This window comes from Carassius gibelio, chromosome A7 (assembly GCF_023724105.1).
Source record: "Carassius gibelio isolate Cgi1373 ecotype wild population from Czech Republic chromosome A7, carGib1.2-hapl.c, whole genome shotgun sequence".
Classification (NCBI taxonomy): Eukaryota; Metazoa; Chordata; class Actinopteri; order Cypriniformes; family Cyprinidae; genus Carassius; species Carassius gibelio.
The window spans coordinates 31982776-32000004 of NC_068377.1; the positions used below are offsets into that span (position 1 = coordinate 31982776).

General features: G+C 36.3%; 2 protein-coding genes across 3 annotated transcripts in view; one reads left to right on the plus strand and one right to left on the minus strand.

The window, feature by feature from the left end:
- Positions 1 to 1861: 1861 nt before the first annotated feature.
- On the minus strand, positions 1862 to 6352 carry LOC128017256 (small nuclear ribonucleoprotein F). Its single transcript, XM_052602552.1, has 4 exons — positions 6188 to 6352; positions 4631 to 4756; positions 2178 to 2242; positions 1862 to 2089 (listed from the first exon to the last, which is right to left on the minus strand). The coding sequence occupies exons 1-4, from the start codon at positions 6188 to 6190 to the stop codon at positions 2023 to 2025; spliced, it is 261 nt and encodes an 86-aa protein (XP_052458512.1). The 5' UTR covers positions 6191 to 6352; the 3' UTR covers positions 1862 to 2022.
- Positions 6353 to 11067: 4715 nt separating this feature from the next.
- The window catches only part of LOC128017257 (dedicator of cytokinesis protein 11-like), a 66401-nt gene continuing 60239 nt past the window's right edge, over positions 11068 to 17229 (plus strand). For both annotated transcript variants that reach the window (XM_052602553.1, XM_052602554.1), the window contains exons 1-2: positions 11068 to 11273; positions 17060 to 17176. In XM_052602553.1, the coding sequence (XP_052458513.1) occupies positions 11085 to 11273; positions 17060 to 17176 (306 nt within the window). In that variant the 5' untranslated portion in view covers positions 11068 to 11084. The remainder of the gene's footprint in view (positions 11274 to 17059; positions 17177 to 17229) is intronic.

Consider the following 17229-nt stretch of genomic DNA (forward strand, 5'->3'; position numbering starts at 1 on the left):
ACTTATGACTGTGTGTATTTTATGTCTCTTCATGTAATGTTGACCACAGACCTTAATTTACCCATAAATCTGAAACAACCACTTTAAAAACCCTTAGGAAATTCCCAAAGAAATCCAAGGCTCCAAAATCTCAACTCTCACAATCTGACCAGTGCTATTGAGAATAATGTGTCATGTATGATTTTACAAGCATATGGCACTCAGTGTTAATTTTGACAGGCATTTAGTATTTCAAATTACTTTATCTTGAGACGGAAGTGCTCAATAGTCTTTAGTCATATTTTAGTCATTTTAGCAGAGTGATTATTAAATGCTCGCAGCGCGGAGGGGAAATTGTTGATGCTTCACTCCGCTCACATTCTCTGCCAGAATCCGCCACACAAATGTGGCTTTTTGTTAATAACTGTCCTCCTACAGGATTTAACACAGAGTAACAAATCACTACCAGTTCCAAAAGACGCTGTTACAGTCTGTCACAAGCAATTCCAGTTGCATACTTCATCAATAAAGTTCTTAAATTATCCTTTGATGTTCTGGCCCCCCATCTAGTGGCAAAACTTGGTTTAGCCCGATGCTAAATTTACTTGTTGACACCTGGTGCATACTGAGAGGAAAATAAACAATTGCCATAGTAAAAAAAATTACAATACTTATTATGTGCTATGCAGATTTACATAATAAAAACATGCACTAACATCGCAGGAAGTAAGCGGTTGTTTTTTATCCATCTATCCATGTCTGGAAGAGAGTCAAATCCTGCTCATAGTCCATCCATCCAGTTCCTGGTCAGCTGTATCTCGTCTCTGTCTGACGACACGTGGAACTGCTGGAGATGGAGTTCTCACTCATGACGGCAGAATTTTAGAACTTTAGGAGGAGCGTCTGGAGGCGAGCTCGTTCCGCGCGCTGCATTATTCAGTGACGCACAGTCACCGCTAGATGGCGTCCTCCGTGTGTTTTGGCTTTCACGCACTGCCATGGAAACCAAATGGTCGGCATCTCAAACGGATTTCTTTCTTTCTTTCTTTCATAAAGCTTCTGTCAGAGGCTTCAAAGGTTTGTTCGGCACAAAGAAATGTATTAAGTGATTGTGTTGTACAGGCAGGACAGGAGCTTCCCAGTTGTCCACAAGGCCACGTCTGTGATGTCACTGGCGTTGTGATATCTGTTGGTCGGCCAGAACGTGTCAGGAGGAAAGGCTCGGTACACACAGAAATATGCTCAATTTGTATCTTTAGGCAGAAGACTGAGAACATTTCCCCTTGCAGATGGGCAAAGGTCAGAAATCCAGGAGTATTGTTGGCTTCAGCTGGCAGAAAGAACATCAGACAAACCAGTCATGATCAAGCTTTTCTCCACATCACAGCCTGACATTTTTGACTAAAAGTCTTAAACGTTGATTGCACTAGTTAGGTTTGAACACGTCCTAAAACCTTTATTATATGCATAAAAGTAAGAAGTGTTTCTACTACTTGTCTGTGTAATTTCCCAGAACAAATCAGTCTAAAATCTAATTAATTCAAATTGATCATTTAGAAAATTAGAAAGGTACATTGAATAGACTCTTAAAGTGAACTTCAGCATTCATGAACCACTTTACTAATGTGTCATCATTGATAATGAAAATGGCACAAGTTGGGACTTATTTCTTGTCAATCTGGATAATTGTTATAACCAGAGACTGTATATGGCATTAAAACTCAGAATTAAAGTTTTCTAAAACATGTAATCTCATTCAAAGACAAACAAGATTTTTCTTTGGAATAACATGCACTTATGAATTGTTGCAGTAAGTTAATAGGGTGCATTTTAATTCAATGTGGACTTTAAATATTACATCCAGCCAAAGAATGACAGCAAAAACAGACAAACAGCACAATTTATTTGTCATTGTGCCATCAATAACTTTTACAGTGTAAAAAATAACTAACAATTTTACCAAAAGAGACATAAAACTGAGACAAACTGCAAAATAACCAATAAATCATTCAATCCGATTAGAAACAGAAATCAAGTCACTCTTCATTCTCTCATCTCGCCGTCTTCTTCCTCTTCTTCTACTCCTCTTATGTACAAAACATTATTACACCTTCAGAAAAAGGAAACAAAATCATTATCATTCAAAACTTAGAATGCATTTTCTGAGTTGTAAATAGAGTTTCATTTGAAAACTTTACCTGATGAGCACCTCACCAAGATGACCTGCTAATGCTCCATCCACATATTCTTCTGTGTTGGCCAGCTAGAAATAATCAGAGAAACAAAGCTCAGTTGACCCATATGGACTACTGACCATGTTTTGCTTAAAGCTGCAGTCGGTAAGTTTCGCCTTTTTGTCGCCATCAATTTTTGAAAACCTGGAATTGCAGTTCCTTGAAGAATTATACAGGTAAATCTCAAATAATATGAATATCATGGGAAAGGTTTTTATTTTTTGTCATTTCATTTAAAAAAGCAACATTTCTTATATTTATTGAACACAAACTGAAATATTTCAAGAGGTTTTTTTTTATTCATTCTGATGGTTACGAATATTCCATTTTGAGCTTGATCAGTTTGATTAATTTTGAGTATAAATACTGGGTATCTCTTGGGCTCTTTAGAACATGCAACTACAATTATGGGAAAGATTACATACTTGACAGTTGTCCAGAAAACAATCATCAACATCCTCCACAAGGAGGGTAAGCCAAAGAAGGTCATTGCTGAAAGGGCTGGCTGTTCACAGAGTGCTGTATCAAAATATATTCATAGAAAGTTGACTAAGGAAAAAGTGTGGTAGGAAAAGGTGCACAAGCAACAAGGATGACCACAGCCTTGAGAAGATTGTTAGGAAAAGATGATTCAAGAACTTGGGAGGGCTTCACAAGAGGTGGACTGAAGCCATAGTCAGCGCATCAAGAGTGACCACACTCAGATGTCTTCAGGAAAAGGGCTACAGCAGTCACATTCCCAGAACCAAGCCGCCCCCTGAACCAGGAAAAAAAAAAAAAAACTCACTCAGCATTTCACCTGGAGTAAGGAGATAAAGAAACTCGACTCTTGCCCAGTGGACCACAGTACTCTTTTCAGATGAAAATAAATTTAGCATTTCATTTAGAAATCAATGTCTGGAGTCTGGAGTCTGGAGGAAGACTGGAGAGGCACAGAATCCAAGCTGCTTGAAGTCCAGTATGAAGTTTCTGAAGTCAGTGATGATTTGGGTGCTGTGACATCTTGCTGGTGTTGGTCAATTTTGTTTTAACAAGTCCAAAGTCATTGCAGCCATCTACCAGGAGATCTGGGAGCACTTTATGCTTCCATCTTCTGACAAGCTTTATGGAGATGCTGATTTCATTTTGCAGCAGGACTTGAGCACCTGCCCACAGTGCCAAAACCACTTCCAAGTGTTTTGCTGACCATGATATTACTGTGCTTGATTAGCCAGCCAACTCACCTGACCTGAACCTCACAGATAATCAATGGGGTATTGTGAAGAGGGAAATAAGTAACATCTGACAAACAATACAGAGGAGCTGAAGGCAGCTATCAAAGCAACTTGAGCTTCAATATCTCCTCAGCAGTGCCATAGGCTGATCACCTCCATGCCACACCGTGCAAAAGGAGCCCCAACCAAATATTGAGTGCATAATTAAACCTGCTTTGGAGATCTTGATCATTTCTGTTTTGTTAATATTTTTTTTATCTTTGAGAAAATATTCTAATTTTTGAGATGCTGAATTTTTTATTTTCCTAAGCTGTAACCATCTGTTTTAACAATCAGAATTAAAACAAAACTCTTGAAATATTTAAGTTTGTGTGCAATGAATCTCGAATATAAGTTAGCTTTTTTTTTTTTTTATTAAATTACATTTTCCATGATATTAATTTTTTTTTGATGCACCTGTATTCCATGCATTGGTTGTGATCCAGTGAGGAAGAATCTGTTTTGAGGTGAACGTGTAGCGGTCAGTCACCGGTCTGAATATTCACTGTTTTTTCGTGATCACAGACTCATACCCTAAGTGTTTGAATATATGATCCAAATAAGAATTTTCCCCATATATTGTCATCTGAAGTCTGCCACACTTTATTCTGCATTTCAGCATTACAAGTAAGCATTACAATAAATCATGCTACCAAAGGTAATTTAATCTAACGATCGATTAGCTCATATCACATCAAACCCTGCAAATTATTATTGTTATACTTTATTCCCAAATTATTAATTTTAACAACATCCGCCTTGTTTGACTAGGAGTAAAGTGTGTATTAGCATGTAGATTTCAATTTCTGTACAATCTAATCACTAATTCTTGCATCATTCAAATTTCATATTACGAAATTAACCCAAAAGGCAAACTATTTTCCCATCAAACTGGTTGTCTTTAAAATACACGTAAGGTGACAGTTTCCAACACTGGCTGGTTATACATGTACTTGCTCAAATATTGGATCATTTTTAAAAAGTTACAGACTGCAGCTTTAACCTATAATATTCAATATAAACACGGATGTGAGCATAGATTTAAATTTAACTGGATATCATGCATGTTGTGACCCGCTACTTTGCTATTGATATTGTATGTAGCAGATAAAAACACCAGCATCAATGACTTATAGATTTATAAACGTGAATTATGAGACATACCTGCATGTTCATGTAGCCGTCCACGGACACCAGGTAGCCCTTGTACTCCATGCCCCACTTCAGCTTCACCATCACAGGTTTTCCCGTGAGACCGTTCAGAAAGGGCTTGGGGTTCAGCGGCAAACTCTGCAGAAAAGAGTTCAGTGTTAGATATATAAGTGGTCACATGATGCGATTTAACATATTTCCTTTCTCTTTGGAGTGTTACAAGCTCTTGGTGCCTGAAGAAGATCTGTAAAGTTGCAAAGACTAAAGTTTCGAATTCAAAGATATATTCTTTATAAAATTTAAGAGTAAACCAGACACCCCTAAAATGTCTCATTTTTACACGCCCCCACGTCTATGTCACTCTGTGGGAAGATTTTCATAACGCCGGCCAAATGTTCACGCAAAGAAAGAAGGTGTAACTTTTATTCTCTTTTTTTTTCCCCACTGGCGCCTTGTTTTAGAGTCACTGTGTGTTTCGTTGTGAAAGCAAAACTACTTGTTAGCCCATCCAAAACAGTACACGTCAAACCAGTTTACCAAATCGAACTGAATCATTCGAAATGGTTTGTGTCTCCAGTACACACTAATCCACAAATTACTTAAATTTTTCGGTTTATAAACATGCCTGACATGAATTAAAATAATATCCCATGTTATTTAGTTACCCCTAACAGTACATTGACTGAACTGCTAAAAGAGATCCGATGATCGGATGTGCACGAGCAGCTGGACTGAGTCCCGTCCTGCTGGGAGACGCATCACAGTATATTAAGTGGTGAAACATTTGTCACACGATTGAGGTATTCACCCAATCACAACGCACTGGACAGGCTGGCCAATCAGAGCACACCTCGCTTTTCAGAATGAAGAGCTTTGTAAAAATCGAGCATTTCAGAAAGGCGGGACATAAGAGGAGAAACAATATTGTACAGTATGTGGAAAATAATGTGTTTTTTAAACCTTAAACCACATAAACACATTGCATTAAACAAAATAAAATAAAGCTATTTTTAGCAGCATCATATAAGCCCTTTTAAGGCTTAAAATATATATATATAATATATATATAAATTAAATTTCATATAATTTGGAATCAACCTTAAAATATTTCAATATAAATTCTTACATAGAATTCCGACATAAAGCAAAATCTGAACTTTTCTATCATATTCCCAAGTAAAACTCAGTCCTCGATAGGGTAAAATTATTAATAATTAATAATAATGCAAAAAAAAAAATTATATATATATGAAACGAACAGAGAAATACAATACACGGACCCTTAAGATTTTCTCTCAAAGAAACCAAGCGAGCTTTCTACACAGACAGCATTTGAAACACTATGTACGTTAGGTATGCATGTGACCAGGCTGTAACAGAACAAGTGGAAACACTGATATCAGTTATTAACAGAACACTGATTACTACGTTACTGAAAACAACGTCCAATCTACGCTCCAGATGCTAATACGCAGCGCGTTATCAGTTCACTCATGAATGAAAACCACCTCGCTCTTTTTACAAAACCTCCAATATTAGGCCAAAAGTAAAAGTGTTTGTTGAACTTACCATGATTAGACTGACAAAATAGTGTTTCGGAAGAAAAAATCGTTTAATTAAATAGCATAGGCTACAGCAACACACTCGCACGCTTGCCGCCGATTGACTACGCGCGCACTTTGACCTCAGGCGGGAGAGAAGCGCGCGACGCCTCACAGCGCCACATGCAGCTCTGGCGTGTAATAGCACCATGTAATCACACAGTTGGCCTGGATGGGTATTCTGAAATGAAATAGAAACCTTTGGGTTTAAATATTTTTGTCTTACGTGCATTTCTTAATGCCTACATTACAAAAAAAAAATGAATAAATAAGATGCATGCAGTTAGATCTTGCACAGTAAGACTCATCCTGTCTATCTAAAGACTTGTTCTGCAGATTTTTGTATTTCCTAACCATTTATTCAAAAGAGGCCATGTTTGAAATGTTTACATGTCTGACAGGGTGGATTATATATATGCCAAGAGACTGTTTACTAGGCCTATCGCCTGAAAGGATGTAGATATATATAGACCGAAAATTATGACAAAATATGTGAAAATGTACATTAAATACAAATGCAATACATTTATAAAATTATTTTATTAACAATTAAAGCACTTAATAACACACTAAATAAGTATTAATAAAATAAATATCTAGAGAAAGCTGACTATAATCAGCATGCTTCCATTTAGTGAGAAAAGCCTACTCTTCACCTGAATTAGCTAGTCTTCTTCAGTGATGTGAAGGCCACGTTTTAGTCTGTACACGCAATATCTCTATTCTGAGCGAGAGCAGAGCATGTTAATAAAAATAACAATGTATAATTAAAAGCACACATCCAGCTTTGTGTGAGTGAAGGAAATCTGCTTGCGAGTGGAGTAGTGCTCATGCATTAGATGGATTGCGGAATATTATGAGATCTCGACATTTATGGCCATTAAGATCACACTATAGAAACCACTTAAAATTAAGTATAAAGAGGAGAAGAAATTATGCAGTTAGAAATTTACTAAAAAAAACCAAGCCTTTTGCAAGACATCTGGTAGGGGGGCATCTGCCACCCCTTGCCACCACGCAGACACGCCCCTGGTTATAGGAATTTCATCATAATTTGGAACCAGTTCAAACCAGCATCATCCAATAACTTTCTGACCATCAGTAAGATGTTGATCAATAAAACGGATAAACAGAATATTATGAAACATTGTCATTTATGACATCAGAATGCTGAATGAAACATTGTTTATGACAACGTTCAAAATCACAGAATGAAGAATTACATTATGCTAATTATAACATTTGAATGATCTTTATAATCATAACCTTACTTTTTTTTCTACATTGCTTTGTTAAATGACAGCTTGCCTTATTACACTATAACACCTGATAATAAACCTTGCCTGTATATTTGTCATTTTCAGGCATTTTCAAGGCCTATATTACCTACCCGCTTAAAAATAAAGGTTCTTTATTGACATTGATGGTTTCATGTGGAATTTCTCCATTCTACAAAATGCTCTTTATAGAGGAAAAAACTATTGTTTTGTGCTCTTCAGAATGTTATTCACACTAAGAAAAAAAATATTCTTTTGAGAACGGTTCACTAAAAGGTTATTCGAGGAACCAGACATGGTTATTTTAAAATATTGCTTCAAATTTCCCCTTTTGGAAACTTTATTTTTTTATAAACTATTACACATATATCATTATATGGGGCATTAAGACAAACTTCCATGTAATAATAGCCTAACTGAATATAAAATTAGTGAAAATATATCAAAGCACATGGTAAAACCGGCAGTTGGTCGTCCTGTACAGACAATTTCCCAGTTTGGCTCGGCCATAGAGAGAAAATTCCATAGAAACTCTACAGCTGGATTTGGAGGTGAGTGAATAATAATGATGATGATCTTTTTAAAGGGATACTGCACCCAAAAATGAAAGTGACGTGATATTCAGCCAAGTATACTCAGAATTTGTGCTCTGCATTTAACCCATCCGAGGTGCACACACAAAGAGCAGTGAACACACACACACACTGTGAACACACACCCGGAGCAGTGGGCAGCCATTTATGCTGCAGCACCCGGGGAGCAGTTAGGGGTTCGATGCCTTGCTCAAGGGCACCTAAGTCGTGGTATTGAAGGTGGAGAGAGAACTGTACATGCACTCCCCCCACCCACAATTCCTGCCGGCCCGAGACTCGAACTCACAGCCTTTCGATTAGTGTTGCTTTAATTGTGTGGTACACAAACTGAATTCTGTGGAATGGATTTAAATACTATCAGTATACTATCAATACTATGTGCTAAATGGACCTCAGAGAACCTTGTTTAGATGAAAGTATTATCAAATTAAATGAAAGCTGAATTCTGGATGTCTGCAGTCTTTTAATATACTAAATTAGCACCATGCATATTTTTTTAAATTAGGCTAATTTGATAATTTTGTTGATGATAGGGCTGCTTTTCTTTGCTGTAAGAATGGAATATCTTGTGGTTGGACACAAGGATGTGAAAAAAGTAAATCCTATGGTTAATATGAAGAGTATTGTGAAGCCATGTAGGCCCAGCTTCAGCCGAAAATTTCATCAGCTTCTGAAAACCAAATGTAAGCTGAAAGACCTAGAGACACAGAGAGAAGTTTAAAATACATCTTTCATGACACATGTCAACTTAGCCTTTATTTTGCATGCTTCATGTTCTGAATCATACTAATGCTTTAAAACGGTGGTTCTCAAGTTTATTTTGCTTTGAGGCCCCCAATATTAGAAGGGGCCCCAATAGAAGGCCTCCTTAATTGATATGTACTTCTGTTAATAATAAATTAACTTGAATAAACTCATGAATATGATGGTTTAATGTTATTTAGGATTATGTGGATATAATTAAAATGATATCATTTTAAGAGCCATTGGGGGCCCCCTGGAAGTTTTCCGAAACCCCTAGTGACCCCAACTTTGAGGTTGAGAGCCACTGCTTTAAAACCAGCTGTGTGGATTTATTTGCTAGCTGTCAGATGAATACTAGGACTGTACATAATGTAATATATATATATATATATATATATATATATATATATATATATATATATATATATATATGTGTGTGTGTGTGTGTGTGTGTGTGTGTGTGTGTAGTTTTTTATATCTATAGCTAAGCTTGTATATAGCATGCATTTTGTACACATAAAAATACAATGCATATATGCAATATAGCCATAAGAAATTATGTCACTATTTTAAACCTAAAAACGATCTTATATGATTGATATGCCTTTTCTTCCGTTTGTGGCATTAATGTGTGCATTTTAATACCAGCCAAGACCACAAGGTGTCAGCCTATGATCATAATGCATATTTATATTCACAAGAATACGAATTCAGGTATGAAACATGCTGATTTTTTTGTTGAAAGAATTGGGGAAACCCAGGTTAGCTAGAATTTTAGACTTTCACTTTGTAATGAAAACACATAACTATTTATTTACAAACCACATTATTTAACTTAAAATTAAAAGTGAGTAAGATAACCTATAATCTCTCTAAATCTAAAATAAGAAACTATAACTTTATCTATTCTAAACCAGGGATTGCTCAATGGACCCTTTTCACAAAACTGTGATGACGCGTTTAATGGTCACCAGCATCGTAAATCTTCTAAATGTTTACATATTTGTATTTTTTTTAATGTATGTACATTTATAGCACTATTATTTGTATTATAATACATAAAAAAAGTTAAAAATCAGTTAACACCACTGATCTATCTATCTATCTATCTATCTATCTATCTATCTATCTATCTATCTATATATATATCTATCCATATATATATAAATATATGTGTGTGTGTGTGTGTGTGTGTGTGTGTCTATATATATATATATATATATATATATATATATATATATATATATATATATATATATATATATATATATATATATATATATATATATATATATATATCAAATCAGATTAGAACAACCAAACTAAATAAAGCTTTGATATAAAAAAAATATATATATACAAAGTTCTTGCAAAAGAAACAAAAAACAAAATGTTAAGCCAGGGGAAATATATACATTACAATAAAGTAAATTTGAGAAGAAAGGAAGAACAAAAGAAGAAGAAAAAAGCTAAATCGCACCCTCACGGCAGCTATCCAAATGCACACGATAAAGATGCATAAATATTATACTTTGTGCACAAAGTATAACATTTTAAGGCTTTGACATTGCTGGAAGAGGATATAGTATCCAAATAACACTTCAGGTCTTTACAAAATATAAGAAATAGAGCTTTAACAGACAAATATGTAAATTAATGTTAAAAAGGAAAATAAATAGCTAGGAAAATAAATAGATTTATTAGAAAATACTTGTCTTTAACAGTCTTGAGAGAGTTATAAAAACCTACTTTCCCGTTCCCATTTATTTTTTTAATCGAATCACTCAAATTAAAAAAATTTTAGTAGCCAGGATGTGAACACAAAGAAAAAGAAATACAAAATTACAATGGACAAGAAATTACATAAAAATATGGAAATGTTTACACACATTAATACACTTAACAGCTTTCTTCGTTATCAGATTGTAAACCGATTTTAGGTATTGCTTAATTTCTGGTTTCAAAATAAAAAAAACAATGGTTTATAATTTCCGTACTTGCATTTATGAATACTGAACTTCCTAGTAACAGTAATTAATTAATGAAATAGTATTTCTAATGGAATGACATGTCATAAGTGAAAAAAAAACAAACAAACAAAACATACTTTCCCATTCACTGCTCTTTAATAAGATTTTATTTTATAAGTTAAGCCAACTGTGACGACTTCCTCTGCTGAAACAGTCAATGATGGGCGGAGCTAACGCTGGTCCACGAGGCCCCGCCCCTCTCCCATCTGCACTTCTGTCAGATGCGCAGATTGGCGTACCGAGATGTCGATTTCCGCTATGAGGACTTTGATGGAGTTTCTTTTTCAGTCAAACTAAAAAGGGAAAACATGTCCGAAGTAAGAAAATTCACAAAAAGGTTGAGTAAACCCGGAACGGCTGCGGAGCTCAGACAAAGTGTGTCGGAGGCGGTGAGGACTTCGATAATTGTGGTTAGTAACTCAAGAGCGTCTCTCTCTCTTTGGCCAGTTCATCTGTGAGGCTGTCTCAACACGTAGTGAACTACCTATCTAGGGCGGCGGCGTTTTTTTTGACATCACATGCGCGTGCATTCTGTCTAGGTAGTCAGCTCACTTGATTTCAATACAGTTTTCGTTTATTATTAGACCTCGTTTATGCATACAATCTGTCCGGTATTTGTTATAGTCATTTTTGTTTCTTGCAAGCGGCGTTGGAATTATTTTTTAAACACGCACTAGACTGCTAAGGCATAACGTCTCGCGCTTTCCTGGCAATTACACCAGCACAGCTTCAACATCTGTCGTACACATCACATAGACATCAGTTGAAACCTTGTGCATAAAAACACTGAGATATGCATTGATTTAAATACACAATTAGGAATCTATTCCAGCATTTAGGTGATCCTAATGCCTATTAGATCCTAATAGGAAATACATTGTTCTGTAGCTCCTGCTGGAACCACATGGAGCATCCTATGCCTTTGTGTAAGGAGTCATGTGCAGCATGTGCTCATTCATCAGTCCAAGAGCAGCGCCCATGCTTTCTTTTTGCCTTTATTGCATGGTTGAGAAATTAATGATCAGAGATGGAGAACAGAAATGTGGCATTAGGGAGGATTTCTCTCATTTCTCAGCACTACTAATGCCTCTTATGAATGCTTGGTGCTGAGAAATTATATTTTTAGCAGGACGTATGTCATTAGCCGGTGATTTTCTATAAGTGCTATGAATTAAGGCCTATGATTGTCAGTTTGATTGTTGTTTCCAGGGACACAGACAACAAATGGCACACTATGGAGTATATCCCTTGAGATTACCCTCAGGCTGCTCAGCTATACTTCCTGTGTCACACTGAATAAAAGTGTTTGTCTCCTCTTTCCTCTTCTCCTCTTACTCATATTGTGCTATTGAACAAATTTGGCCAATATGATGATATGAGCGACCTTTATTGTTATTATTGGTGATTGGTGTTAATTATTGTGTTACTCAATGGAATTGATTTAAGATCTCCGAGAACTGACGTTTGTCTTACTGGAAGTTTAGGTGGGAAATATTGAAGGCCTCGTCCCTTATTTTTGTAAGCAGCCTAGTCAGTGTCAAGTAAGTATTGAGGGGAGGGACATTCTTATTAAAGCAATCATTTGATTGGACGATGTGTGTAGTGCAGGAAGTCATCAAGGTTTTTGCTCTTAATATTATATAAAAGTTAACTTTATGCATATTTTGGAGTACGTTTGAAACTGGAGAAGTTTGCATTACCCTGGTTGCCTCAACAAAAAGCTAATTGGAGTTTTCCATTGACTGTTGGATAATTGCAGAAAACGAGCACTTGTGATCAAAGATAATCTTCACAAATGAACACAACTATTGTGAATTTTGAAGTCTAAAACAGAAGTAGAAAGCTAAAGGTAGGCTATAGGCTGACGACACCATCGAGTTGGAAAGTGTGAGTTAGAATAGTTTGCAAGAGCACAAGTATAAACACAATGAGGCCATAAAAGTGGACATGTAAATACAGGAATTTTCTTGCTCTGTGTGATGATGTTTAATGTCCCTGACAACCTCTGCTCATTTAGTCAGTGTTTAGCAACCACCTTTTTCAAGACACGTAAAAATCAGTGTGGTATTACTGATGTATTTAATGTAGTAGAACTTGTGTTAAGCAGAGTCCTTATTTTATGCATTAAACCAAAATCCCATTCGTATAACCAATAGATTCATTTCTGGGTTTTAGGACTCATTATTGTGGAGATCCATTAATGGGCATTCAACTCTTAAAAGCCAAAACTGACCCTGTTTACTTTATAAATGGACATTTGTACTTTATAAATGCATCTTATTGTAAGGGACTCATTAGTGCAAATGATTTCAAAGAAGAAAAATAATGTCTTTGTCTTTATATTCTAAACATATTGTCTTAACTTACTCTTCCTCCGGAATGACTCTCCATTTCCATTTGATAATGCATACTATAAATAGCTGCTTAGACACCGTTTTAGCAAATAACAAATCATATTGACTTTAAATATGGGACAGCTGTGGTCAAGCTGCAGAAAGTTGGGTTTCACAATATTTACTTGCAATATTTTAAACTGTGTTTTCTACACAGAACTCACTGGATATCAATATTTCAAGATGCTTTTCAAATGATGGGCCTTAAATGCTCACTGATCCACAGATCCTCCACAAGATTTACAAGACGAGATAAACCCTGTAATGATACAAAAAGAGATCAGCTCTAGAGATGTGCCCCGGTCACAGTTTCTGTACAGATTTAAGTCAGCCACTTTGTCGTCTTTCACATTTTCATGTTGCGTTCATACGGAAATAACTTGACTGAAATGCGTGGGGTGCCAACGCCCATCGGTTTGTGAGCGAGCAGTAAATTGGCTCATGTTTCCCTTTACCTCAGACTGTGGTTTGTTGGCCTGTGACTCTTCTTTTTCTTCAGTTCCTCAACAGGGTTGACGTTGATGGTGCTTTTTTGAAACGATCTGAGGCCTTGTGGGGTTTTTTGGCTGTAGAAAACTGGTCCTACAATGTTATGTGGCAAAATCTTGGCTCTGAGATCTTAACACCTGGATACAGTGATTAAGGACAGGATTTGGATTGGGGAAGTTGGTATAATTTAGTTTGAAAGGGCAGTTGAGAGAGAAAGCAGCCACACGCCAGCAGAACTGTGCTGAAACACATGCTCTGTTTCTGTTGTAGCTGAGCTGGCTGTGGTTATTTTTTTGCTTCTATGTGATGTGACACATGACAGGAAGTTGCTGCTGAGACACTTGCATTGGTTGTCACCTCATGCATACGTGCTTGAGAGACACAGGAAGCACTGATGTATGACAGATTTAGCTGTTACTTCCTTCTTTAAACAACATTAACAAGTTTACTGTTCCAAAACTTCTGACTGGTGGTATAGGCAACTTAAATTTCTCTCTAATTTCTAGCTTTTAATTGGCTTAGAAATCTATAACTGCTGGACGATAACACATAATAATGATTTGTTTATATACTACAAACACATTGTTATCACATAATAAGGTAGAATAGTCTCTATACTTACAAATGCCATGTCAATCAGCACTGCATTGTTCATATACTTTATTTATCACCTGCTGGAGATGAATTGAAAAACCATATATTAATGTCTTTGTGTTTCCAAAAGTTTCTGTTTTCCTGTGAAAAGAACTGTTTTCATACAGCGATAGCTGGATGCTTTTGTCCTTTCCTGATATGACTTTCTGCACGAGAGCGCCCTCCGGCTTCGAGTATGAATGAAACGCACACTGCAGGAGTGTTTAGCGCTCCGTGATGTTCACCTCGCCTTATTCTGGGTCCGAATAAAACACCAGATCATGCGCAGACTATACTGTCTCTTTGAGTTTAAATCTATACTTATTCACACCTTTATTATATACATATCCGAGTCCTGATCGGGAGGTAACGTCCGATTCCGATCGAGTCTGAAACCACGTGATCGGATCTGGACATCCCTAGTTTTAACTGTTTTTAATCACAGAAATGCAGCCTTGTTGAGCATAAGAGACTTCTTTCAGGAACATAAAAAAATCGGTAACACTTTAGTATAGGGTCCAATTCACACTAATAAATAGTTTCTTATTAGCAGTTTATTAGTGCTTATAAAGTACATATAATCCATAACATCCATAATCTTACCCAATACCCTAAACTTAACAACTACCTTATAAAATATTAATAAGCAGCACATAAGGCGTTAATTGAGGCAAAAGTCATAGTTAATGGTTAGTTAATAGTGAGAACTGGACCCTAAAATAAAGTGTGACCAAAAAATCTTACAGACCCCAAACTTTTTTAAGTTACTGTAGTATGGTCCTGGCCTGTTTGTAATGCACACGGGTTAATTCACCAAAACATTATGACTAGGGCTGGGACTCGATTAAAAAAATTAATCTAATTAATTAGAGGCTTTGTAATTAATTAATCGAAATTAATCGCATTTTAATCGCATATAAATATTTGACCTGAGAACAGTGAGAAGTAATTTTTTTTCACATGGATTTATAGTATACCATTGAATAATGACTGAATACATAAGCTTAAGCAACAAAATATTGTTTATTTTTGTTCAACCAAGTCTAGCAGACCAGTGCAATTTTTGCCATGAAGTGTATCAATAGCATATTTAGAAACAATTTAGAAATAGTACATTTCAGAAATTCAGGAAGCTTATAGGTGCTGAAACCTTCTGTAAATGTTTTTTTTTTTTTTTTAATTAAAACACAATACTGTCAATTACATTCAGAACATTGGAAACACTGACTATTAGAAAACATCTCTGTTGCTTCAGAGGCCATAACATACTAAGTCCAACTCTCAACAACCTTGGCCAAAACAATAAAGAGTTCAACATAAACTGTTGCACCAACAAAATAATACATAGTTCAACATAAAGTGTAAAGTCCACGCTAGCTGCTATATGTTTTGCGTTGAGGTGATACTTGAGGCTCGATGTGCTGCTGCGGTGATATGCGAACGCTAGTTGGTGCTCCAGTATAATCGGTCCGCCGAAACTTATCCAGTGAGAAACGTTCCGCGGTGCAAAAATACGTTATTAAAAATGCGGGAATTTTGTTTCTGTAATTAATTAATCTTAGTTAACGCGTTATTTTTTGTGTAATTAATTAATCTCAATTAACGCGTTAAAGTCTCGGCCCTAATTATGACATTATTTATTCATCCTTGTTTTATTCTTAACCTGCATGACCTTCTGTGACTTTTAACCTGCATGACAGAAAAGCCCCATAGAATTTGTCCATATGACATGTTTTTTTGCAATCTTCAATAGTTTCATGTGACAAACAACAGATGAATTGAAGTCATTCACTACGTTTACAGTCAGGTTTCAAAAAATTTTCAAGTTCATGGCATCAATTCACTTAAATTGCATGGAAAAGAGCATCATGCATATGCAGAGGTGTTCAGATGAGTCATGGCTGAGTATTGCTGATCTTGTCAAAGCTGAAGCGCTTTAAAGATTAGAAACAATAAGCAGCTTTACCCAGTCTCAAACTCTGGACAGAAGATACAGCCTGCCCATTTCTGTCTTAACCTTACAAAGTTATGAAACTATAACTTCCTCTCTTAATATCTCTAACTGCTCATAGTAAATTTCCAGCAGAAGGTTAAAGCCATAAAAGTTTCCTAACACTAGTTGCTGGCAAGTCATCTGAAAAGTCATCTGTTTGGCAATTCCCGTACTGTGAAACATGAGTGAAAAGATGAATCTAGTTCACTGCCCTTGTCTTCTGTCCATCCCACATGGTTTGTTATGGTGAAAACACTTTCTCCTCCGAGTGGCTGAAGTCTTTGAGGATCAGAGCATGACACAGGCATGTCAGCTGAGCCAGGAGTGTGTGTTTCAGCTTTAACACGTGATTCTGTTTTAGAAGGAACTTGAAATGAGAAAACACTGAATCAAACTCAAAAGCATTGAAAATAAGAAATCAGAAATCCTGTGGCGGATTTTTGCTTTGTAAAAAGGTTGTTAGAGGGGAAGTGAACTAAGAAATTCACAGGCAAAGCGGTCAAATCTGTGTAAGCTACACTAATAACCACAACAGATAAAGCAAATCTGAATAATAACAGTGTGCATTGCTTTAGTATGTTTAGTAGCAGCAATAAAGAGGGACACAAACACTGACTCCAGACATGATCACAGGCCCTTGTGAGCGCAGCTGTGTGTAAAATCATTGATCAGTCCTGTGTGTTTGCAGGAGCAGCCGAAGATCATCGAGCCGCTGGACTATGAGAATGTGGTGTTTCAGAGGAAAGCTCAGATCCACAGTGATCCACAGAGAGACCTGCTGGTGTGGCCAGCTGATGATGTTTCAGTGAGTCACTTCACAATCACATTTCCTGATGTTTATTGTCTGACTCCAACAGT

Excerpts from the sequence above, each read along its gene's own strand:
- LOC128017256 (XM_052602552.1), bottom strand. Across the intron at positions 2,243-4,630 it reads ACGGCTACATGAACATGCAG|CTGGCCAACACAGAAGAATA; the intron begins GTATGTCTCATA and ends GATTATTTCTAG. Across the intron at positions 2,090-2,177 it reads CTTGGTGAGGTGCTCATCAG|GTGTAATAATGTTTTGTACA; the intron begins GTAAAGTTTTCA and ends CTTTTTCTGAAG.